Source organism: Schistocerca nitens, chromosome 7, assembly GCF_023898315.1.
Source record: "Schistocerca nitens isolate TAMUIC-IGC-003100 chromosome 7, iqSchNite1.1, whole genome shotgun sequence".
NCBI classification, from domain to species: Eukaryota; Metazoa; Arthropoda; class Insecta; order Orthoptera; family Acrididae; genus Schistocerca; species Schistocerca nitens.
In genome coordinates this window covers 364,470,290-364,497,058 of record NC_064620.1, presented here as the reverse complement: position 1 = coordinate 364,497,058, position 26,769 = coordinate 364,470,290, and the positions used below count along the sequence as shown (strand labels likewise).

General features: G+C 41.5%; 1 protein-coding gene across 2 annotated transcripts in view; it reads right to left on the bottom strand.

The window, feature by feature from the left end:
• The window catches only part of LOC126195284 (kelch domain-containing protein 3), a 169,310-nt gene extending 159,840 nt beyond the window's left edge, over nt 1–9,470 (bottom strand). For both annotated transcript variants that reach the window (XM_049933831.1, XM_049933830.1), the window contains exons 1-2: nt 8,832–9,470; nt 8,592–8,750 (exon numbers count right to left, since the gene is read on the bottom strand). In XM_049933831.1, the coding sequence (XP_049789788.1) occupies nt 8,592–8,742 (151 nt within the window). In that variant the 5' untranslated portion in view covers nt 8,743–8,750; nt 8,832–9,470. The remainder of the gene's footprint in view (nt 1–8,591; nt 8,751–8,831) is intronic.
• Nucleotides 9,471–26,769: the final 17,299 nt, after the last annotated feature.

The window sequence follows — 26,769 nt, the reverse complement described above, 5'->3', positions numbered from 1 at the left end:
CACCCCATTTCTTGGTTTCTCCAGCTCACAACTGAACTGTCACTTTCTTATACAATCTAGGCCTCAGGTTACGATACATTTCGGTCTGTTACTGCTATTTAAAACACATCTCAACAACAGTGTTGGCATTGGTCAAAGTAGAATAGTTGTATCGCAGTCTTCAGCATACTCACCATTCCCACTAGATGTATATAGGTCTAGTACAAAAAACAGTCAAGTCTACCACCTGCAACTACTAAATGACACATTGTAAACAAAACAGATCTACAGAAAAAACATCTGCAACTTAACACAAAAACAAAGATATCACATACGCCATCTACAAAACATAAATCACCACCACAGAAATTTGCCAACGGCTCATGTTGTGCACTATATCCTCTTTACCTCCCACACACACCTTACAAAATGTCCACGATAGTAAAATTAGATAAATTCAACACTGTATCAGCAGTTCTCCCATCCATGCACCATTTAGAAGGGGTTAGGAGGTGCAATTGTAGTGGTACGTGAAATACTCCGACAGCCAGAATGAAATTTTTATTCTTCAGCAGAGTGTGCACCGATATGAAACTTCCTGACACATTATAACTGTGTGTTGGACCGAGATTTGAACTTAGGACCTCCATCTTTTGCAGGAAAATGCTTTACCGACTGCGCTACCCAAGCACGACTCATAATCCATACTTAAAACTTTACCTCCACCAGTTCGAGTCTCGGTCTGGCACACAATTTTAATCCGTAAGGAAGTTTAATATAAGCACACACTCTATTTTAGAGTGAAAATTTCATTCTGGGAACATCCCCCAGACTGTGGCTAAGCCACATCTCTGCAATATCCTTTCTTCCAGTTGAAAGTTTTGCAAGAGAGCTTCTGTGAAGCTTTGTAGGTAGGACATAAGGTATTGGCAGAAGCAAAGTTGTAAGGACAAGTCGTGAGTCATAGTTATGTAGCTCAGTCGGTGAAGCACTTCCCCGTGAAAGGCACAAGTCCCAGAGCTCAAGTCTGGGTCCAGAACATAGTTTTAATCTGCCAGGAAATTTCATACTCTGACATTCATAGTTAGATAGATCTTAAAGTATAGATATTAATGGTTTCAATATCAATTACAATGAGAGAGCAGAAGGACTTCTCAAAAAAGTGCCACTCAGAGTTTCATACAGTAAAGTATCAGGGATGTTTCTGAAATGCAGCAGCTATTTGTTTAGTTTTCCAGTGACTTGCACGACCTTGAAGGCAGAGTTCCGGTAAATATACTGAAGCACCAAAGAAACTGGTATAGGCATGTGTATTCAAATACTGAAATATGTAAAGAGGCAGAATATTGCACTGCAGTCGGCAACGCCTATATAAGACAAGAAGTGTCTGGTGCAGTTGTTAGATTGGTTACTGCTGCTACAATGACAGGTTATCAAGATTTCAGCGAGTTTGAATGTGGTGTTATAGTCGGCACACAAGTGATGGCACACAGTGTCTCCGAGGTAGCGATGATGTGGAGATTTTCCCCGTACGACCATTTCATGAATGTACTGTGAATATCAGGAATCCGATAAAACATCAAATCTCCGACACTGCTGAGGTTGGAAAGAGATTTGGCAAGAACAGGACCAATGGCAACTGAAGAGAATCACACAAAGTGACAGAAGCACAACCCTTATGCAAACTGCTGCACGTTTCAATGCTGGGCCATCATCTGGTGTCGGCGTGCGAACCATTCACCAAAACATCATCAATATGGGCTTTCAAAGTTGAAGGTCCACACGTGTAGCCTTGATGAATGCATGACAGAAAGCTTTACACCTCACCTGCACCCATTACATTGACAATGGACTGTTTATGCTTATAAACATGTTGCCTGGTTGGACGAGTCTCACTTCAAATTGTACCAAGGGGATGGACATGTATGGGAATGGAGACAACCTCATGAATCCATGCATCCTGCATGTCAGCAGGGGACTGTTCAAGCTGGTGGACACTCTGTAATGGTGTGGGGTGTGTGCAGCTGGAGTGATTGGGATACCTGATGCAGCTAGACAGGTGACACACATGTAAGCATTCTGTCTGATGCCCTGCATCCATTCATGTCCATTGTGCATTCCAACAGACTTGGGCAATTCCAGTAGAACAATGTGACACCCCACACATCCAGAATTGCTGCAGAGTGGCTGCAGGAACACTATTCTGAGTTTAAATACTTTCGTTGCCACCAAATTCCCCAGACATTAACGTTATTGAGCGTATCTGGGATGTGTTGCAATGTCCTGTTCAAAAGGGATCTCCAACTCCTCATACTCTTACAGATTTATGGAAAGTCCTGCAGGATTAATGGTGTCAATTCCCTCCAGCACTACTTCAGACATTAGTTGAGTCCATGCCATTTCATATTGTGGCACTTCTGCATGCTCGCAGGGGGTACTACACAATATTAGGCAGGTGTACCAGTTTCTTTGGCTTCTCAGTGTGTATGTAACAAACAGTCCAGAATATTTATTCAAATACTAGCCTGACTGGTTTTTATTCATTATCAGTATGCCAATGCCCACCACTCCCCCTCACCCCATGTCTCAACAATTTACACTGCTTACAGGCATATAATACATTTCCAGTAATCTTCAGATGGTTCATTTTCAACCATCTTGTTACTCACTTCTTCCTGCGTTTTATGTTGGTTTCTGTTGTCATTTACATTTTGTTTGCTGAGACTCCTTTATCAGAAGTATCTTTACAATCATAACAAGGGCTATTACTGGAGACATTCACTATCTACTCCCCCCTCCCAACACACCCAATGAACAGACCCTCTCTATTCCTTTTACTGTATTCCTTCCTTACATAAAGCATTAAAGCCGAAGCTGATCCCCCCTCCACCAATGGAAATTAGGGGGAAAATCTAGAGAGGGGGGATGAAACATTTATAATAGATTTTCTTGTTATTAAACTAACTTATTTCGAATAAGAGATCTGCATATCAGGTAAAACCAAATAGGAAGTGCAACCGTTAAGACACTGGCCATAAATTTGGGAGGATGGAGGCTCATGCTTTGCTCAGGCATCCTGATTTTCCTGATTTTTGTTTTCCATAGTTTTCTTAAATTGCTTCAGTCAAATGCTGAAACAGTTCCTACAGCAAGGTTATGTCCTCTCATTAAATATGTGTATATTAACATGTCTGTATACAAAATTCATGTATTTCCTTCTATTAAGCTGACAAGTCTTTTATCATTTTAAAATCATCATTAGACACAAACACTTATATCAATGTACAATTAAAGAAAAAAATAATCCCTATGGAAATGAGTAATATCTTCTTACATCTGAGTAACAATACCGTAATACACAAATTTGACAATATGATATTAGCATTAAACCTGATATCAACTCCACAACATTCCACCTATGCACTGTACAATTTCTCAAGACAAGTTTTCAGCTGATGCTATTGTTTCTTTACAAAATCAGATATTAATTTATTTCTCAAATCAAATAAACGGTGTATAGCTTCAAAACAAATATCCATAACCAAGACTACAAATACCTTAGTATCACTTCATGACTTGATTAAAAACTAAATTATGAGATGCATATCATATAGCTCTTTTGTATCATTAAAATATTCTGGATGTAAAATAACATCCAAACGGATCTCTGGGTGAAGCTGGTATTCAATGAGCAGGAGTGTGGAATATTAGATCCCTTATGGTAGTGAGGGTGGTCAACTGAAAAAAGGAAATAGGTTGAAGTTAGATACAGTTAGAATTAGTGACGTGTGGTGGCAAGAGTAACAGGATCTCTGGTCAGATGAGTAAAAGGTTATAAACACAAAATCATATAGCGGTAATGTGGAAGTAACTCATTTAATGAATAGTGGAAATGCTGAGTCAAAGATAGGCACAACAAAAAGACTGTCACAATATGAGCTTTCAACCAACAAGGCCATTGTGGAAAACACACACACACACACACACACACACACACACACACACACACACACACACACACATTACCCCAGTCTCTGGCAGCTGAAGCCAGACTACAAGCAGCAGTGCATGATGGGAGAGGCAACTGGGTGGGGGTGAGGAGGAGGCTGGGGTGGGGAGGGGGAAGGATGGCAGGGTAGGTGTGGGGGACAGTAAAGTGCTGCTAGTGGAAGTGTAAATCCAATGTACGTCAATGGGCACACGCATGGCACTACCCTATGCCAACCTATTCATGGGCCATCTACAGGAATCCTTCCTAAACATTCAGAATCCCGAACCCCTCACATGGTTCTGATTCACTGATGACATCTTCATGATGAGGGTGAGGACACCATATCCAGGTTCCTCCTGAACCTCAACACCTTCCCTCCCCCCTCCCCCCAATTCTCTTCACCTGGTCCTACTCAACCCAACAAGTCGCCATCCTTGATGTTGAATTCCAACTCTAAGATTAGTACCTCTCTCCATATCAAACCTACCAACAATCAGCAATACCTCCACTTCGATAGCTGCCACCCATTCCACACCAAGAAGTCACTTCCATACAACCTAGCCACCTGTGGCCATCACATGCAGTGATGAGCGATCCTTCTCGAAATATACGGAGGGTCTCACCGATGCCTTCACAGACTGTAATTACCCTCCCAATGCTGTACAAAAAAAAGATCTCCTGTGCCTTACCCTTCCAGTTACTCGCCACCTCACAAAGCACCACCGCCCATCGACAGAGGAACATTTCTCTCGTGATTCAGTACTACTCAAGACTGGAGCAACTGAATAACATGCTTCACCATGGTTTCGAATCCCTCTCATTGTGCCCAGAAATGAGAAATGTCCTACCCACTATCCTTCCCGCCCTTTCCACAGTTGTATTCCGCCACCCACCGAACCTACACAATACCGTCATCCATCCCTACACAACTTCCACTTCCGACCCCTCATGGCTCATATCCCTGTAATAGACCTAGATGCAAGACCTGTCCCATAGATCCTCCCACCATCACTTAATCTAGTCCAGTCACAAACATCACCTATCTCATCAAAGGCAGGGCTACCTCTGAAATCAGTCATGTGATCTCCAAGTTAAGCTGCAACCACTGTGCTGTATTCTACATATGCATAACAAGCAAGAAGCTGTCTATCTGCATGATTGGCCACCAACAAACTGTTGCCAAAAAAAAACTGGACAATCTGTTGCTGAGCACAATGCTCAACACAACATTCTTCATTTCAATGACTGCCTCACAACCTGTGCCATCTGGATTCTTTTTCTGAACTATGCAGGTGGGAACTCTCCCTGCAATATATCCTATGTTCCCGTAATCCTCCTGGCCTCAACCTCAATTAGTCATTGTCCTTAGCCATCTAGCTCCTTCCCTGTTCCCATTCCAGAATCACACAGCTCTCTTTCCACCAACACACCCAGTCTTTTTACTTCTCTTCTTTTCTGCTATCCTCCTCTCTCTCCCCCATCCTACATCTAACTTCCCAACTGTACCTAGCTGCCCTAACCTCTCTCCACATCATCTCCTGCATGCTTCCACTAGCAGCACTTTACCATCTCCCACCCCTACCCTCTCATCCCTCCCCTGCCCCACCCCAGTCTTCTCCTTACCCCCACCTGGTTGCCTTTCCCATCATGTGCTGCTGCACATAGTCTGGCTTCAGCTGCCAGAGACTGTGGTCACGTGTGTGAGAGTTGCGTTTGCGTGTGCATGGTCTACTTTTGGTAACGGCCTTGTTGGGTGAAAGCTCATTTTGTGACAGTCTTTTTGTTGTGGCCGTATCTGCACTATATGGGGAGTAGCAACTATACTTTTCATAGTATTGTTACTTCAATCGAAGATTTTCAGTTGTTTCATTTAATGAATAAAAATATAGGAACAAAAATGAGCTACTACAAACAGCATTGCGAATGCTTTCTTGTAGCCAAGATGCTCACAAAGCCAATAAACATCACAGCAGTACATATTTGTCAACTAGCTTCCTTGACTGAGGAGCCAAAGAATGTACAGCGATACAGAATTAATTATCCAGATAGTTAAGAGAGATGAAAATTTAATTGCGATGGGGGGGGGGGGGGGGGACTCGAATTCAATAGTAGGAAAAGGAGGAGACAGAAATATTGCACGTGACTGTAGACTGGGGAAATGAATGATTGAGGAAGCCACCTTGAAGAATTTTGCACGATGGGTAAGTTAATCATTATGAACACATGGTTTAAGAATCATGAAAGAAGGTTGTACACGTGGAAGTGATATGGAGACACTGCAAGGTTTCAGGTTGGTAATATAATGGTAAGAAAGATTTCAGAACCAGATTCTAAACTGAAAGACATTTCCAGTAGCAGATGTGGGCTCTGGTCACAATTTATTGATTACAAACAGTATATTAAAACTGAAGTATTTGCAAAAAGATAGGAAATTTAGAATTGGGACTCATTAGTTAAAAGAAACAGAGTTTGTTCAGTGTTTCAGACGGAGCATTGGGCAACATTTGACTGGAACAGAGGAAAAAATATATAGCAGAAGAAGAATAGATACCTTTGAGAGATGAAATAGTGAAAGCAGCTGAATGGCCAAGTAGGTAGAAAGACACAACCTAGATGAAACCCTTGGACAACACAGAAGCTACTGAATTTCATTGACAAAAATAGACAACATAAAAAAATCCCGCAAATGAAGCAGGCAGCAGTGAAGACAGATGACTTGAAAAATGGGACTGGCAGAAAGTGCAAAATGCCTACAAAGGAATTGCTAGAGGGTAAATGCAAGCATTTATAACCAGGAGAAAGATAGATGCTGCCCATAGGAAGACTGAATTGATCTTAGGAGGGAAAAAAGAAAGAAAAAGAAACTGCGTGAATATCAAGTGCTAAGATGGCAAGTCAGTACAAAGCAAAGAAGGGAAAGCTGAAAGTGGAAGTAATATTTCGAGAGGATCTACAAGGGAAGTGAACTCTAAAGGAAGAGGATTTAGATGAATATGACATGAATTAACACCAGAAATTTATGTCTAAACGGTGTGGCAGACAAAATTCCCTTAGAATTGCTGATATCCTTGTCAGAGTCAGCCATAACAAAATTACTGTATCTCCTGTGCAAGATATGTAAAACAGGAGAAATACTCTCAGACTTCAAGAAGGATGTAATAATTCAAGCTACAAATAAAGTAAGTGCAGACAGGTGTGAATGTTACCCAATATTTAATAACGCATGGCTGCAAAATATTGACACAAATTATTAAGGTAGTGATGATCAATTTGTGGGTCACTCAACTGCATGCTTATCACCGCCCATACAAAGTCCCAACTTAACGCAGTCCAATCTCACCACACTCATGAATGATGATGAAGTCACATGAACAACACAAACACCCAGTCCCCATGCAGAGGAAATCCCCAATCCGGCAGGGAATCGGACCCGAGACCCCGTGATCCAGAGGCAGCAATGCTAGACACTAGACCACAGTTGCAGACAATTATTCATGGGAAAATCTGTTTTAAAGTAGGAACATGTGATGGAATATTGATCCTATGACTTATATTAGAAGTCACGTTAAAGAAATGCAAATCCACACTTTTAGCATTTGTAGATACTGAAAACGCTTTTGACAATGGAGATTGGCATACATTCTTGGAAATTGTTAAGATAGCAGGGATAAAACGCAAGGAGCAAATGGTTACAGACAGCTCATACAGAAACCAGATTGCAATTATAAGAGGCAAAGGACATGAAAATGATACAATAATTGTGAAGGGGATGAGACAGGGTTGTAGCCTATCCCCGATGTTATTAAATCTCTACACTGAAGAAGCAGTAAAAGAAACTAAGGAGAAACTTGAAAAAGGAATTAAAATGCAGGGAGAAGCAATAAAAACTTTGAAATTTGCCGAGATAGTAATAAAGACAGCAAAGGACTTGAAATAGCAAATTGCATAAAATGGATAGTAGGCCTACCTTGAAAAATAGGTTGTAAGATTAACATCAACAAAAGTTAAATAGAGGTAATGGAACGTAGTCAAACAATCTGAGCATGCCAAGGAATTAGATTAGGAACTGACACACAACAAGTAATAGACGAGTTTGCTATTTGGGCAGTAAAATAACATGGTGCGCAACATAGAGAGGCTACAAAATGCAGACTAGCTGTAACAAGGAAAGTAGGCTACTTCTGAAAAACAGGAATAAAGATGAATTTGTTAACACTGAATACAAATGTCATGTTAGGAGCACAGGATAGGCTAGTGTGAAGAGCTGCATCAGACTCGTGTTTGGACTGGAGGCCACAACACCACTAATTGCACAGAAATAAATATGCCAGTTTTTTTTTTGTTTTTTTTTTTTTTGTTTTTTTTTTTTAATGGAACTCTGCCCAACACAATCACATCTATGGATAATTGTCAGCCAGAAGCCGAAGACTAATGAATAGTTACATACACAAAATTATGTACTTGCATCAATGTCACCAGTATGTGAATAATATAAAAATTTGAAATTTCCAGTCGCATAAAAGAAGGCAATGAATCACTGAGATAACCCATAATAAAACATGGTCTATAATAAACAAAAATAAATATGGTATAATTTTTCCAAGGAAGAGAAGTTCCCTACCTGTGTTAAGAATGTGAACATCCATTGGCCGCTTCCTCTGGTAGTTCTCCCCCGTGCAGTAACCACCAAAGGAGTAAATCTTATCAAGAACAACAACAGCTGCATGATTAACTCGTCTTGGTCCACCTTCTAAGTGTACTGTCCAATACATTCTGTAAGCTAAAATGCCAAAGTCTTTTCTCAGGATAAACCACAATCCAACTTAAAAAATGGCAGAACTTAATAATTAAGGTCCCTCACCACTGTAGCTGTCTAACGTACAATATGTTGCAGTTTATTATGAGCAGGCTTTAAGTGTCACAAACATAACTACAATCCAAGCGTCAACACTACTGGAGTAACATATATAATCTACTTTTCCCTTTTTGTAGTCAAGCCCTTGATAAAAATACCCATCGCATTGATCTGCATCTCACGAATTACTTCTTAAAAGTATTTAAACAATTCGTTGGGAAAATCGAATGCTTACTAAAAAACACAATCTTCTAAAGAAAGGGATCAAACAAGCGCAGTTTAATATGTACATTGGCGTATTTATACGGTGAGAAAACCCGCTTAACGCTCTGATATACCATATAATAGCGGAATAATTTTTGTTTGCAAACGTTTGCGGCGAAAGAACTGACAACAGCAGTCATTGAAACAACAGCAACTTATTTATGACGGAATCAAATGGGTCCTCCGTAATGACTCTGTTCGATACATAGCAGTGTAAGGTTATATTACATATCGTTCCCTAAAAACATCAAGAATGTGCACAAACTCAACGGAACTCATTTAAAAACACACCAAAACCTATTTAATGTTGTCTATGCCAGTTTAGAACTTCACGAAATATTCCTTGCACCCTTACGCATAAACTCGACAACATTGTTTTGCTTTCTCTATGGAACAGATCTATGACAGACGATACCTTGGATATGGGGAAATCGAGGATGCCATTTATCCAGTTACTGCAGTCAACTGCGGTCGCTTTTTGTGATACTAGACCATAATAACTCATAAAATTATTTACTTATTGTCATTTGTAGTTAGCTTGCGCAATTTCGCTAATTTCATGATTTTCCTTTCTAGTTCTAGTACATTTGCCACGCGCAACACGCAGGCAAAGATTATTTACATCGCTAAGTTGGAAAACTATAGAATTTTCTTGTTCTCAAAAATAGTGAATAGTTATAGTTTTCTTCAGGACTCACTAAGCATTGTTAATTTGTTTCACTCTTCTTCTCAACATTTATCAACACGCTTTTTCGCGTTTAAGAAAATACAGAAGCGTAGCTGCCAATGGGCTTTTACAACCTATGGAGTCACAAGCAAAAGGTTATTTACTTCTTGCACAAAAAACAGATTGTAATTGTAAGATTAGAAGGATTTGAAAGGTAAGCAGTGGTTAAAAAGGGTGGTAAGCTAGCTGTATAATGAACAAGTAGTGAAGGAAACCAAGGTGAAATTTAGGAGGCAAACAGAAGTTCAAGGAGAAGAAATAAAAATACTGAGATTTCCTGATGATGACACTATAATACTTCCAGAGACAGCAAAGGACTTGGAAGGGCAGTCAAATGGGTTGGATACTGTCTTGAAAAGAGATTATAAGATGAACTCCAGCAAAAGCGAAACAAAGGTACAGGAATGCACTTTAATTAAATTAGACAATTTTAAGGGAATTAGATTAGGATACTAATATATCTGCTGGATGTGATGTAGGAAAAACATCCAGGTAATATCCAGGTATAAAACAATATGTAGTAACTCCCATAAAAAGTCTTCACCGATGGGAGCTCTTCTGGAACGCAATAACTGAAAACCAATCACTTCTACAATCTTGAAAGAACAACAGTGATATTTGAAGCCTGAAGACCTGAAAAGTTACTCTAAATTTAAAGTTCTAAAATCCACTGTCCATGCACTAAGCATGTCACAATCAGATTCTGAAGGGGGTGTGCAAAAGTTTAAGTTCACTGTCAATGAAAAACAAAGAAAAATATTATAAAGTTCGATTTCTGGTCATGGTGCCAGTGACCATGCCTCTTTAGTGTAGAGGACATGGATGGATTACATCTGTTGCTGGGAGTTCCTCTAGGTGAAGGTCAATGTCAATGGTGTCATTATAGTGGTGATTGTGGAAACGATTTCGCCTGGCCCAGGTAACTCACTTGGATTGAACTGCTTGAGCGAAGTACAGGCGCTGGCCTAAATAGCGCCTAGGTGTCAAGATACTGCAGGTACCACTTTCAGCTATGTGGCTCACAGAGGAGAAAAGATCCACGGAAACAGTGACCTCTGCCTGCTTGTGTGTTGCTGCCTGGTTACAGGCAGAGTGCAGCCATATTTTGTCAATCATCTGAAGAATTGCCCTTTGTGATGTCTGTGCTTACATATCCCACTTGATTTGTTGGTTGTTGGCTGAGTAGTCGCAAGACCTCGACACAGTGTTTCTTTCCCTCCCCCCAAAGGAGAGGGGAGGTGGTAGCACATTTCAATGCCTTCAAAAGGGGCAGGGTACCAGGGTGGTTGGAGGGATGAGGTCAACCTCCATTGGCATTGGCGCTGGTGTCATGTATGCAATAGCTGAGGGTCGCTCCAGTGAGCCAACCACAGACTGGATCAAAGAGAGGCCGTGGTATCCAGGATGGGCCTTGTGGAAGACTCTGCCTCTGGAACGAAAAATGATGATGGACTACTGAGCCCAGGTGCCTTCTTGAAGCATCACCTCAGCCATGGACTGACCCAGAAAACTGGAAACGACTGCATGAAAACGAATTCTGGGGTCCTTTGGTGAGGACAAGCACCCACATGGGATCATGGAGAGAGAAATGGTGATGGCTGGACTGTTAAGAGAAGGGGTGGGCGCTGGTTGCATGGATGGTAGATAATTGCGACTGATGTGATTGTCTGTGGAGTTTATATATTAGCGATGACCCATTCTGGGGAGTGGAATGATGAGAAGACAGAAATAGCATAAGGGTGGTGAAGCTTCGACAACTGGGATTTAAAGTTATGGACTAAGCTAGATTATTAGAAGCAGGGTGTAAGGGCACATTATGTATTAGCACTATGCCATTTGTTTTGCAGAAACTGAAGAATTCTGCAGAAGTAAATTGAAAGCCATTATATGTGACAATAGTTTCTAGGAATACTTCAACTGAAAAAATTCTGAACAGGGTTTGAATGGTCAGCCCTGCAGACTTGCTAGACATGCATGAGACACTGGGGATGTCACTGCCAGTACCTACAGCGATTAACCAGGAGTATCCCAAGAAGAAACCCACTAAATCCAGGTGCCACTGGGACCAAGGACAGAAGTGTCTGTCCATGCAAAATAAACGACATGGAAGGGTGGCCTTCTTGCTTTGGCAGGAGTTAACCATGCTGGTGATCACGTTTTCCATACTCCATCAGTGGTCATTTTGGATGGCTGGGCACTTGGTGAGCACAATGCAACAGTGCCCAATATGGGGAGAGACAAGATGCACTACTGAAGCCTGTCAGGATTATGACCCTGCTGTGATTGTTGTCCTCCTGGAGTAGGAGCACGTTTTTCAGGGTGGAGAGCTCGTTCCGGTGATACCAGTAGGCCTGGACCTCTGGGTGTCACAGCTGCTTGTGGTCTGGCAGCTAACCATGCTGCAACAGACAGAGTATTTCATGGAGCACTAGGTCCTCTGTAGTGTGGAGTGTGATAAGCTTGGTGTCCAACAGAACGTTGTCCACAGCTACTTTAGTGGTGATATCCAGATGGAAGCAGACTTTGGGATCTGCATTGAAGGAAAGGCCCTGCCCCAAGGGAAAATGTGAGACAATGTCAGCATTAGCATCGGAGGTTGTTGCATGGTGCTGAATGTCATAATTATAAATTGAAAGAAAAAGGCCCATATCTGAAGGTAACGTACTGTTTTGGTTGGAATATTTGCCAACACTTTGAAAAGAGGTTGTGGTCTGTTAACAGCTTGAAATGGCAGTCATAGATATAGACACGAAACTTTATTAGGTAAAATATGATTGCTAGGGCTTCTTTCCGATATGACTGAAGTTACTCTGTGTAGTGAAAAATCTTAGAGACAAATGCAACTGGCTGCTCCACCCTGTCAATCACATGTGAAAGAAATGCCCCCACTCCGTAGTCCAAAGCATTGGTTGGAAAGATAGTGGGCTTGGAGGGTCATACGCCATGACCAAGGCCAAGGGAGAGCCTGTTTCAAGTCCCGGAAGGCTTTATCATACATTGTTGTGTATTAACAGTGAATGTTTTTGCATAAGAGTTAATGTAAGCGTTCTGTAATGGCTGCTGCATACAGAATAAATTTACAGTAATAACTGAGCTACCCAAACACTGATTTCTGATGGCTGGTGTTGGTAGGAGCCAGATGTTTTCGCACTGCTTAAATATACTGTGAGGTGAGACAGATACCTAACACACTAAAAACGAGACCCACGAACTCCACTTTGTGAACAAAAAAACAGTACTTGTCTTTATTGCATTTGAGGTTAGCCTGCTGTTGGACTGCGAATAGTGCCTACCAGTTTGTAGCCAAGTCCGGTGTGTCCTTGCCAGCAGCAAGAATTTCGTCTAAATACACTACTGACCATTAAAATTGCTACACCAAGAAGAAATGCAGATGATAAACGGGTATTCATTGGAAAAATATATATTATGCTAGAACTGACATGTGATTAAATTTTCACGCAATTTGGGTGCATAGATCCTGATAAATCAGTACCCAGAACAACCACCTTTGGCCATAATAGCGGCCTTGATACGCCTGGGCATTGAGTCAAACAGAACTTGGAAGGCGTGTACAGGTACAGCTGCCCATGCATCTTCAACACGATACCACAGTTCATCAAGAGTAGTGTCTGGCGTATTGTGAAGAGCCAGTTGCTCGGCCACCACTGACCAGACGTTTTCAGTTGGTGAGAGATCTGGAGAATGTGCTGGCCAGGGCAGCAGTCGAGCATTTTCTATATCCAGAAAGGCCCGTACAGGACCTGCAACATGCGGCCGTGCATTATCCTGCTGAAATGTAGGGTTGCGAGGGATCGAATGAAGGGTAGAGCCACAGGTCGTAACACATCTGAAATGTAACGTCCACTGTTCAAAGTGTCATCAGTGCGAACAAGAGGTGACCGAGACGTGTAAACAATGGCACCCCATACCATCACGCCAGGTGATACGCCAGTATGGCGATGACGAATACACGTTTCCAATGTGCGTTCACCGCGATGTCGCCAAACACGCATGCGACCATCATGATGCTGTAAACAGAACCTGGATTCATCCGAAAAAATCACGTTTTGCCATTCGTGTATCCAGGTTCGTCGTTGAGTTCACCATCACAGGCGCTCCTGTCTGTGATGCAGCGTCAAGGGTAATCGCAGCCATGGTCTCCAAGCTGATAGTCCATGCTGCTGCAAACGTCGTCGAACTGTTCGTGCAGATGGTTGTTGTCTTGCAAACGTCCCCATCTGTTGACTCAGAGATCGAAACGTGGCTTCACGATCCGTTACAGCCATGCGGATAAGATGCCTGTCATCTCGACTGCTAGTGATACGAGGCCGTTGGGATCCAGCACGGCGTTCCGTATTACCCTCCTGAACCCACCGATTCTATATTCTGCTAACAGTCATTGGATCTCAACCAACGCGAGCAGCAATGTCGCGATACGATAAACCGCAATCCGACCTACAATCCGACCTTTATCAAAGTCGGAAACGTGATGGTACGCTTTTCTCCTCCTTACACGAGGCATCACAACAACGTTTCACCAGGCAACGCCGGTCAAGTGCTGTTTGTGTATGAGAAATCGGTTGGAAACTTTCCTCATGTCAGCGCGTTGTAGGTGTCGCTCTGAATGCTCTGAAAAGCTAATCATTTGCATATCACAGCATCTTCTTCCTGTCGGTTAAATTTCTCGTCTATAGCACGTCATCTTCGTCGTGTAGCAATTTTAATGGCCAGTAGAGTAGTTCACCACGCCTGACACACTGCAGGTGAGATCCTTGATGTAGCACTGAAAAATGTCTGGAGCACAGGCAATGCCAAATGGAAGTCTTTTACACTGAGACAATCCAAAAGGGGTATTGATCACTAAGAAGCATCATGAATCCTTGGCCAACAGAAACTGGAGGTAATGGAAGTCAATCATGACCAACACTTTGCTGCCTGTGTGGCAGGTCACTATGTCCTCTACCTCGGGAATAAGATAAGTGAATATAATAGACTGGGCAATAATGGTTGCCTTGAGGTCCCCAGAATTGTGCAACGAATCTTTTGCTTTTTATGTGTTGATGGCCCATTGGCTGCTGTGAATGGGAGTGAGTATGCCCTCATCTTGCAACTGCTGTAGCTCCAGCTTAAGTTTGTCTCTGTGTGCAAAGTGCACATTCCCAGCTTCGAAGAACTTTGGTGTAGCTGATGGGAGAAGTAATACATGTGCCTCCAAATCTTTGACACCCAAAGAGGATTCCATGAACAGTGAACTAAAACTGGAAAAGAGGTCTTTTAGATATGGACTGATGCAAAGTGACTTGACAGTTGGGTGCAGAATCATGGATTTCTAAGCCAAGTGCGTTGGACAGATCCAGGCCCAGGATTCTGATGGCTGAACGAGAGTGAATGACCATAATGTTAACTGTGCGGCAGTCAAATGGTACTGAACTTCAGCTGTAAATTGCCCTCTGACTTTAATGATGTCAACGTTGTAATTACACAATGGGGTGTCAACAGGTTGAAGGGAAGGGGGATCCAAGCGATGATAAGATTATCAGTCTATAATGGTTGCGAGGGACCCATGACTATCTGCAGCTCGATGGGCACATTGTTGATAGCCACCATGAGCGATAGCGATTCCTCTGAGTGGGGAAGCAAAGACTAGATGCAAGACACATCTGGAGCAGGTTTACCCTATCATCCACCCCCACATCTGAGGGGCCCATAACTGCACAATGGACTTTCGTTTTGTGCTTTGCTTGGCACTTTATGTCCCGATTTTCTGTAAGAGACGCAATCAGCATGCCATAGTGAAACTGGTCTCCCTTGTGCCTAATGCAACACCTGGCTGCAGGATGGAAGCTGTTGAGGGTGGTGTCTGGCTGTTAGTCCTTGCCTGCACCGTGTGAATCCAACCTGGCTGGGGGCGTGACTAGGCCTGTAGGTTTGGTGCCAAACACTTGTACTGTTTCCTACAGGGTGGCAGAGAATTTGAGAGACTGTTCAAAAATCCAATAAGACGTTAGATATGAAGGGTCCTACAATTTTACACTAGAACCACAGCTGGCACACTTGTGACTCACTTGTTAATTCTTTCATTTGTCACTCATGCATTATTGCCTAGAGTGCTGAATTCTGTGACTTTTTATGAAATAAGGTAATTAGCGATTATATTTAATTTTACATTATTTAGGGAAATATGAAGATTCACCTAGAGTGACGTACAGGTCAGTTATGAGGCTTCTGCTGCAGCCGCTATAATAATCGCATATTTCGTGTAGCTTCATACTTACTGTTAGATTGTGTTTAGCCAACAATCACAAGACTACCTTTTATCTCAATGCCTGATGTTGCCGTTTTACAGCAGGGGAGGAGAGAGAGAGCATGTTGAAACAAGTCTGACTGCATACAGAAGTATTGCGCAGAAGTGCTTTGTTGCTTGAAATACGGTTTTAGTAGTGCTTCGTAACTGTCTAAATAGTGCTTGCAACATACAAATTTGCTATAGGCAGATGTCTACGAATAGAAGAGGACTTACAAATGCACTAAACGAGATTTTCAGTCATGAATCTGAGGGCGAGCTGCTGGAGATGGAACGATCTGGAAAGTGGGAGTTATAGGTGATTGTTCGGCTGACAGATATGGACAACAGAATGTTTTCAAAGAACATGCAGGACCATCTCCGCATGCAAAGCGAAACGTGAATGAGACCTGCTATTCTGCTTGGCACCTTATGATAATGGCCAAAATTTTGAAACACACTGTAAATGCACTGAGACTGAAGGACGTCGAGTATTGGGTTCAGATGACTGGACTATGAACGTTGAAGAACTGGAAGTTTTTATAGCTACATTGTACATCCATGGAGAGAAGATCTTAGACATTATGGTCAATGAAGTGGGGAAATAATTTTGTGAAGTCAACAATGGCTCGTAACAGATTCAGAGAGATAATGCATTATCTCAGATTTGACATTAGATCCACAAGATCAGGACGACAGAAAGAAGACATGTTTCCTTTGGTATCAGAAATCTGGTATGAGCTCATCGCGAATGCACAATGTAGCTACATTTCAGGTCCATTTAAAATAACCGACAAACAGCTTTTTCCTTCTAAGTGCCTGTAACCTCCACCTCACTTATCGACCTTAATGACAGTAAAAATTAAACCACGTGTACCTAATGGAAATTTGGGAAAAGCAATCGTCACCAAAGTTACTCTATCGGTAAAAATGGAGGAAAGGGTTACATCTAAATGAAAGGAAAAATGCAAATGAAACTGGTGGAAATTAATTTTGAAAAGGGGTACAGTTAATAAAGAAAGTAAATGTGCGGTCGTTACGCTAACAATTAACTGGCGTTAATTAGATATTTGAGATTTGGGGAAAATTACAGTCGCCAGTCCTATGGACAACTACTATAATAACTGAAAAAGAAAGGTTATTGCACATATATTTAGCACTAAAAGCGTGGCAACTGAAGGTTGACACGTGTTGTGTGAAAACCGAATGTTTGTCAGAAGTAATAAATTTTGCTAAATTCTGATTTAATTTAGCAAAAGAATTAATAAAACCAGAAAATTGAAAGTTAATTTAGTGATTGAATTTAGTAGAGAACTTTGTTTCTGAAGCACTGCGAAATTCAATGAAATAAGGTTAGTCTTGGGCTACCTCAACAATAATTTCAAAAGCTACTTGAATCTACACAATTTAGAAATAAGAGATTTAACTTTGAACTTGAATTAAATGATTCTGAACAAGTAACAATAGTAAAATTTAGTACGTACCAAGCTGAGCTGCAGTCACAGGTAAGCTAAAATATGGTAACAAAACTCGAACTCTTAATTTGTGCTTGTGTAAATCTAAATATTGTAGCCAGCTATGAATACTTTAACTGAACTTTGAAATTAAAGCAGTGTAATGGAATGATATTACTTTCATGCTGGCATTTGAATTTCAACGACACTCGGGTTCATTCCGGAAAAGGATGGGACCCTGCTTGGTAATGCAATTGGGACAATGAGCAACATAGGTTCATGCTACGTTGCTGTAATTTGGTGACACAAATTGACCAATTTGAAAAGCTGAGGTCTGCCATACAATTCTAAACCTTTACGTGCTTCCAGTCTTCCTTGTTGGTTGATAGAAGGTTTGAAGTCGTCGGTCGAGGAGGTGGCGACAGTCACTCATTGTCGGCCGTCACTGTTGCAGAAGCCGGATGTTCGCGCGCCTTCTTCTCGACACTGTCACCAGGCGAAACGGGCTCTTGATGTGCGCCAGCTAAAGCTTCCAGTCCGCGACACCGTGTCAGAAACTATCAGAGCAAGTCGAGCGCAATTACATGCTGCCAAACCCCGAAAGAGCAGCAACTCGCGGGAGCGTCACACAACACCCAGCTCCACTGCCCTACTCCAGCCAGACTCTGCTCTACCCGTGGTCCACACGGCAGAGTTAACACTACCAAAGATACTAAACACGACCTATCGATGTAGTCGTTCGATAGCATAGTTTTCCCTAGGCAAGACCCAGCGTAAAAATACAAATAATATTTACAAAACAAACCAAATATACATCAAGATAAATGCATAAAAATATATATACAAATAGTAAAACAATTACAATATATAAAGACACAGAAATGTCAAATCTTCAGGTAACAAAATGAAAAAAATTTATAGTACAATAAATGGAAATAGGAGGATATGCATTTCCGGCGTTACATGCCGTTGCAGATTCACCCAGTTCATGGCCTCAAAAGTGGACAAATAGGGCAAAAGTACTGGATGCCAGTAGATAAAGACTCTAAATACACTCCTGGAAATTGAAATAAGAACACCGTGAATTCATTGTCCCAGGAAGGGGAAACTTTATTGACACATTCCTGGGGTCAGATACATCACATGATCACACTGACATAACCACAGGCACATAGACACAGGCAACAGAGCATGCACAATGTCGGCACTAGTACAGTGTATATCCACCTTTCGCAGCAATGCAGGCTGCTATTCTCCCATGGAGACGATCGTAGAGATGCTGGATGTAGTCCTGTGGAACGGCTTGCCATGCCATTTCCACCTGGCGCCTCAGTTGGACCAGCGTTCGTGCTGGACGTGCAGACCGCGTGAGACGACGCTTCATCCAGTCCCAAACATGCTCAATGGGGGACAGATGCGGAGATCTTGCTGGCCAGGGTAGTTGACTTACACCTTTTAGAGCACGTTGGGTGGCACGGGATACATGCGGACGTGCATTGTCCTGTTGGAACAGCAAGTTCCCTTGCCGGTCTAGGAATGGTAGAACGATGGGTTCGATGACGGTTTGGATGTACCGTGCACTATTCAGTGTCCCCTCGACGATCACCAGTGGTGTACGGCCAGTGTAGGAGATCGCTCCCCACACCATGATGCCGGGTGTTGGCCCTGTGTGCCTCGGTCGTACGCAGTCCTGATTGTGGCGCTCACCTGCACGGCGCCAAACACGCATACGACCATCATTGGCACCAAGGCAGAAGCGACTCTCATCGCTGAAGACGACACGTCTCCATTCGTCCCTCCATTCACGCCTGTCGCGACACCACTGGAGGCGGGCTGCACGATGTTGGGGCGTGAGCGGAAGACGGCCTAACGGTGTGCGGGACCGTAGCCCAGCTTCATGGAGACGGTTGCGAATGGTCCTCGCCGATACCCCAGGAGCAACAGTGTCCCTAATTTGCTGGGAAGTGGTGGTGCGGTCCCCTACGGCACTGCGTAGGATCCTACGGTCTTGGCGTGCATCCGTGCGTCGCTGCGGTCCGGTCCCAGGTCGACGGGCACGTGCACCTTCCGCCGACCACTGGCGACAACATCGATGTACTGTGGAGACCTCACGCCCCACGTGTTGAGCAATTCGGCGGTACGTCCACCCGGCCTCCCGCATGCCCACTATACGCCCTCGCTCAAAGTCCGTCAACTGCACATACGGTTCACGTCCACGCTGTCGCGGCATGCTACCAGTATTAAAGACTGCGATGGAGCTCCGTATGCCACGGCAAACTGGCTGACACTGACGGCGGCGGTGCACAAATGCTGCGCAGCTAGCGCCATTCGACGGCCAACACCGCGGGTCCTGGTGTGTCCGCTGTGCCGTGCGTGTGATCATTGCTTGTACAGCCCTCTCTCAGTGTCCAGAGCAAGTATGGTGGGTCTGACACACCGGTGTCAATGTGTTCTTTTTTTCATTTCCAGGAGTGTATATTACGAATGTTTTCCCTTATCGAGGAAAGGATGACACTAGGTCGAGTGATGAGCGTCTTGGCGACTTTTTTGTGAAAAAGTTTATGCAATCTTACCTCAATAAAGATAAAGTTTTTCACCTCCTGGTCTCTCTGTGAAATCTTGAAATTCTAGTGGACACCATAAATCGATCTCGCAGGGAAATTTCAGTATGTATCAAGGAGGCAAAAGAAGTGTTATACAGCAGAGTATTGTTGGAAAATAATAATACCATTTGGACAGTTTACCAGGGAAAGAGCAACAAGAACGTCCTGATTCTCAACACTATGCATCCTTACATTAAAACTGAAGATGGTTTGAAAAAGAAGCCAGATACAGTTACATTTTATAACGGCTCTAAATATGGAGTGGACCTGGTCGACCAAATGGCTCGCAGGTATTCTGTGGAAGCACCATTGAGATGTTGGCCCGTTCACACATTTTACAACTTTCTGGACTGGGCTGGGATAAACGCCTGGGTATTGTACAGTGCTGTAAATGAGAACACGTTGAAATACAGAGACTTCATACTGCAGCTGGGAGAGGAGCTTGCTGAAAAGTATGCAGCAACCAGGAAGATTTGTATGCCTCCATCACACCCAAAGACATTCCTGAGAGACAAGAAAAGCGAATGCATTGCCTTGTAAAAGATAACTGTGAAGGATACAAATCATTTGTAAAGCATCATATGTGCAAGAAAACTGTCTGCAACAAATGTACATCAAAAGACTATTATTTGTGGTCATTATGATCACTATAATATAAGAGAAATCAGGGCTCACATAGAAAAATTTACGTGCTCGTTTTTCCCGGGCGACATTCGAGAATGGAACGGTAGAGAGACAGCTTGAAGGTTGTTCATTGAACCCTCTGCCAGACACTTTATTGTAAACAGCAGAGTAATCACGTAGATGTAGATGTAGATTATGATAGCTAGTAAAGGCACCCAGCAAATGTGTGTAAGTTTTTTTTAAATAATAAATTATAACTTGTGTGAAACCGCTTTACTTTTGTTGATTTCATAATAAAATTTCCAGCACTTCAAAGAATAGATTCTTTAGTAGTAACAATAACTCACTGACACAGAATAACAAAAGGGAAATATACACAGATCATTAGCTACCCAACCACGGTTCTAGGTATGTCCAAATATCAGCAGTTCTAGTGTTAAGGAGATCTGTGTGTAAATGGGCATGTGCATAATAATCTTGACCCAGCCCTAGGAAGCTGCATATGGCTGCTCACACTGTAGAAAGACAAACCATGGAGGTGGGCAATCCATACACAGAATGAGATTTTCACTCTGCAGCGGAGTGTGCGCTGATATGAAACTTCCTGGCAGATTAAAACTGTGTGCCGGACCGAGACTCGAACTCGGGACCTTTGCCTTTCGCGGGCAAGTGCTCTACCATCTGAGCTACCGAAGCACGACTCACGCCCGGTCCTCACAGCTTTACTTCTGCCACTATCTCGCCTCCTACCTTCCAAACTTTACAGAAGCTCTCGTCTGGCGCCAAAATTCTGCAGGTACAGTAGAAACTGGCTAATCCTGCACCTTCAGAACCTTGACTGTGCTTGACAGCCGAAAATGCCTGTTTACCGAGCGTTATCTAAAAATACCAGTGTATGGAATATGAGACATAAGGTTAACAATGGACAACCAGCAGCTGGCCTTAGATTATTTATGGTACGTTCTTTGTTCCCTTTTAAAGGGATATAAATGTATAATACTGTATAAAACAACATTTTAGTAAACAAATGAAAAACTTTATTGCATACACTCTGAAATGTAATTTTAAGATTTTGTTTTAAGTTCAGAACAGTACAGTATTATACTGTAGTACAGTACAGAGAGTGTTTTATACAACAGTGTATACAGTATTTCCATATTTTATTCACTTGAAATAAGACCTAATTTTCTTTTGATGTCTATGCCCAGATTTTTTTTCGTAAACTCGTTATACTTACTACACAAAATTACAAGTTCCGCAGCGTTGTACAATTTGCTGCTTTTAGCAAATGTTGTAAGTGTATCAAAAGCGGCAGCTGCTTCGTTTCTGGTAGGTAGAGATGTTGAGTTTGTTGTGTCAGCCCCTTCTTCTTTATGGGATTCGATATCTGGTCGTTGAAGTTCTTGTTAAGGCACTATCACATTTTCTACTATCAGTTTGTCCGATAGTTCTTCAACTACAGACTACAGCCAGTGGCGGCGCTGGGCGAAAACTGAACGTCGGCGACGAATCAGCTTTGCGAGGCTCCTTTCACTTTCCAGTCATAAAAAGTTTTAAATTTATTGAGAAGAATTAGACACTAATAATAATTATACATAGATTCTGTTATTATAATACACAAGGATTACTGCACTGTCAAAAATTACGTTAAACAAACACACTTAATAATAAATGAAACTTCCATCTTTTCGCCTAACTGAATTTTTTTAAGATTACTTCGCAGTTAACACCAGCCACTATATCCGCTTCAATTGATAGTATTGACAATGCAGATTGTGCTTCTTAATATATGTCTTAATCAATTTTAACTTTCAGAAACTTCTCTTGGCAGAAGCTGTGCTGACCAGAACTGTGGGCCTTATTCTGATTGTTATGTAAAGATTTGGTTATACTTCATCCAAATTATTTTCTAATATGCACAGAATAAGTTGCTTTGCGTCTTTGATTGAGTGTTGTAGGTTGGATCTTAATAGTTGGAGCTTCTCATAAAATTCGAAAGGCTGTACAGTGCTATTTTCGCCTTCTCGAAGTATTGTACCTAAATCATTACAATATTGTGAACGTCGGCCTTGGATAACGATTTCAAATCATTCATATCGTAAATAAAACCAAATCGTTAAAAATAACCATTGAGCACTTTGAATTGACATGCAGTGTTGACTGTTATAGCAGCATTCATTGTGTTAAAAAAAGTTAACTCTGAACTGTAGTTCAGCAGATTGTGTAATTCATCAATTTGTTCATAACCGAACAATTGTTTTTTCTGTGCTATTATTTTTTTCAAATTGAGACTCTATTTGGTAACTACATTTTTCTACAAACAATCGAGCTACTACAATGCTTGTTTCAAATACTATGTTACAGAATTCTTGAATACAGTCACGAAATGTACGTAAAGTAAGAATAGCGACTCTCAAGTTCAGTTGAACCAATTGCCATAGTTTCCTTATATTGTTGACACATAGTAAAATCTCGTACCACACGTGTATTGCAACAATAACCTTAAAAGTTCAAGACTGCTTCACAGTCGCTAAGAGTTTCGGAGCGATCAGTTCTATTTTTCAGGTCACTCACACTATCGATGTTATCATCAAATTCCAAAAATATCGCTCTTACAGTTCTGATACTACTTTCCCATCGTGTTTCAGACAGCTGTTTTAATGTCAATTTCAGGTTAGAGATAATAACACTCGCTTGATTTTGTAAAAAGCACATAAACTTTATGAAAAACATTTTAACTGTTGTAGAAGTGTTAGCAGCATCTAGCAGAAAGAAATTCCAAGAATGGCATCTGCAAGGCATGAACAAAGCTTGTGGTTTAATATTGAGTATTCTTGTTCTAACATCTTTATTAATGCCAACCATATTGGCACATTTATCATATCCCTGTCCTGACAGTTTTGGATGTCTAGGCCATTATTTTCTTGTTCCTTAAAAATGGCATTTGTTAAATACTCTCCCGACATTTCTGCGACAGCAATAAACCCAACGAAATGTTACTCTATCTCTCCAGTTGAGTAATTACAGAACCTTAATATTATTGACATTTGCTCCACCTGGCTCAAATCTCTGGTACAATCGAGCATAAAGACACAATATTTTGCTTGTCAAACTCTGTTTGGAACTTCATTGATAACAGATTTGGTCATTAATATAATTAATTCATTTTATGTGTCATGGCTAAGATAATGCTGATGAAGTATCTTTTTGTTAATATGTTACAAGTGCTTTTTTAGTGTTAGATCATATTTGGATAATAATTTAAATATATCTATAAAATTTCCACCGTTTCTGCTATCATTCAGATTAAGGGATTCTCGATGCCCGCTAAACGCAAGATTGTGTGAAGCGAAGTATTTTATAACATCTGTCAATCTTTCAAACAAGTTATACCAATACTTTTGTGATTCCTTAATCAGTCTCTTGTTTTCTTTACTTATTCTTCATCCATATTTGATACCTTTACAGATTGCGGTCCATCTAATCATTCACTCCATGTGTCCTTGACTTTGTTCTTGCCTTTGCAATATCCTATTAAGATCCTTCCAGTCACAACATCCTTCTTTTACTATCTGTGTCTGCAAATGTGAAAAAAAGTCTACGTGGAAAGCAATAACCTTTGTCTTGAGATATGGAGTAAGCTAACCATCTACAATGTTGCTTTTCACAGGCACTCAATTTTCTAGTAAAATTAAATTTAATAAAATGAAATTTATTTGCATTTTGGGGAACATTTTGAATTAAATCATGACACTGCAAAGCAGTTACTGGAAGTACCCACTTTCCCAGATCTAATTTTATAAATGACTCTCTTTTACGAACAGTTTGCTCTTGACTATCAATTTTGAAGTCTCTATTCGGCGCAGAATCACCCAACTCTGATGCTGTATCAGAAAGGGTAACAGATTCATTCGACCCGGATAAGAGCTTCATTGGAGGCCTCTGGAACAGTTACATTTTCTTAAGAAATTTAATGATACTCGAACTCATAGTTTGGCTGGATATCATCGCCTCACCCTTTCTCTTTCTTTTTGATGTGCCGGATTCCCATTTTCTCCATATGTCTCTGTCTCTTGAGGGTCCTCCAGACATGATGATCTAAAAACATTTTGTGCTAAGTGCGTTGATAAGAACAGTAGCGTACTTAAAACAGTGGCAGATACAGGAAAACCTCAAGGAGGTGGCGCTAAAGATAACTTGAGCTACCTTTACTTTTACCATAATAAAAAATAATCAACTCACATGCAAAGTTTCAGAGATAAAAGACTGGATCACTTGCACCAGTTCAATAACTTGAAAAAAGAGTGAAGCATCAGGTGTGAAGGATTGGTTTCATGCGAAACAATACTCCTGTCTGTATTGTCTCTTCCACAGAGCATTGTTGCATTTGCTTGTTGTTGGATCGAAGCGTTAATTCGGTAAAACTGAGCATATCAAGCGGACTGTGAATATGCCATAAAGAAAAGTAGGTGTATTTCCGTATTACATGCATCTTTTTTTTTAATATGGCGATCAGCTTCCTCTCTAATTATGTAATTTAATAATTTATTTTAAAAATTTTCTTGGTCTATGTGAACGACTTTGCAACAAAACAGTCTCTTTCGAGTTTCATGCGTTATTGCCATGTAGTGCGCATGCGCTGATTCGTGACAGGTATATCCCACGCGAATCGTGTGATGCCGAGGTCGGCAACCTGCGGCTCGCGAGCCACATTCGGCTCTTTGGATGTAAAGCTGCGGCTCCTTAGTTCCATACGCAGATATTATTTATTTTATAAGAAAAAAATTTTAATAGTTCTGAATCCCTCACAATCAGCCCATTGTTCTCGCTTTTCCCCGCACCCCTCCTCCGTAACACTCGTCACTGTCGCACCGCGATAAGCACGTTCTGAGTTCTGACGAGTCCGTTCATGCCAGTCGGCGATCACGGCACACGGAAGGCGACCACAGAGAGAGACAAACAGGGTTTCGTGTCTGAATTATTCATTTTAATAATTACATTTTTGGAGAATTATTTATTCTATCAAGGTAAGTATTTTTAATTGGGAAATATTGATGTAAAATGATTTTTGATAGATTATATTTTTAAGCCCAGCTTATCGTATGCATTTACACAGGAATTCGTTGACATAGTAAATAATTGCAATAATTGCAAAACTTTTCATCTGCTGTTTTGGATACCTGAATAGTGATATTAAAAATTCTTTATCACAGCTTCACCGCAAGCATGGCAACTAAAAAACAAAAAAAGAGAGAGAGAGAGAAACTGAAGAAGAGCATCGAGAATTCAATCCGGATTGGAAGGAGTCGTTCGCTTTCATATGCAACTCAGATGGCCTTCCGACTTATCTCATTTGCCACGGAAAACTCGTACACAGTTTGCTAGTAAATATCCAGCCGGTGAAGAACGAAAAAAAACTGTCGACCAGCTCCAGAAAGAAGTACAGCAATCAAGTCCCATGTTAAGTAACTGGACGCAATCTACAAGTAATGTTAATCTGGCAAGCCTCGTGGAATCACTAGAAATTGCAAAAAAAGGCAAACCATTCACAGATGGCGAGTATGTCAAAGATTGCTTCATACGTGCATCTGAAGAACTATTTCGTGATTCCAAAAACAAACCAGAAATCTTGAAAAAATCAAAGATCTGCCACTATCCGCTAAAACAGTACAAGACAGAATAAGTAAAATGTCTTCAAATGTAACACATTTGCAGGTGGAAAACATTCAACTGGCCTCTGCCTTATCGCTTGCTATCGATGAGTCTTGCGATATAAAAGACACTGCACAAGTTGCCCTTTTTGTGAAGTATATGTCTTCCCAGGATCCGAAAGAAGAACTTCTAGGATTGCTACCGCTCTTGGGATAAACTAGAGGTGAAGACATAGCGAGTGCCGTGCAGAAATGCCTCGACGATAGTAAGATCGATTCAAATACAATCGTTTCAATAGCAACTGATGGAGCCAGAAATATGACAGAAAAAAATAAAG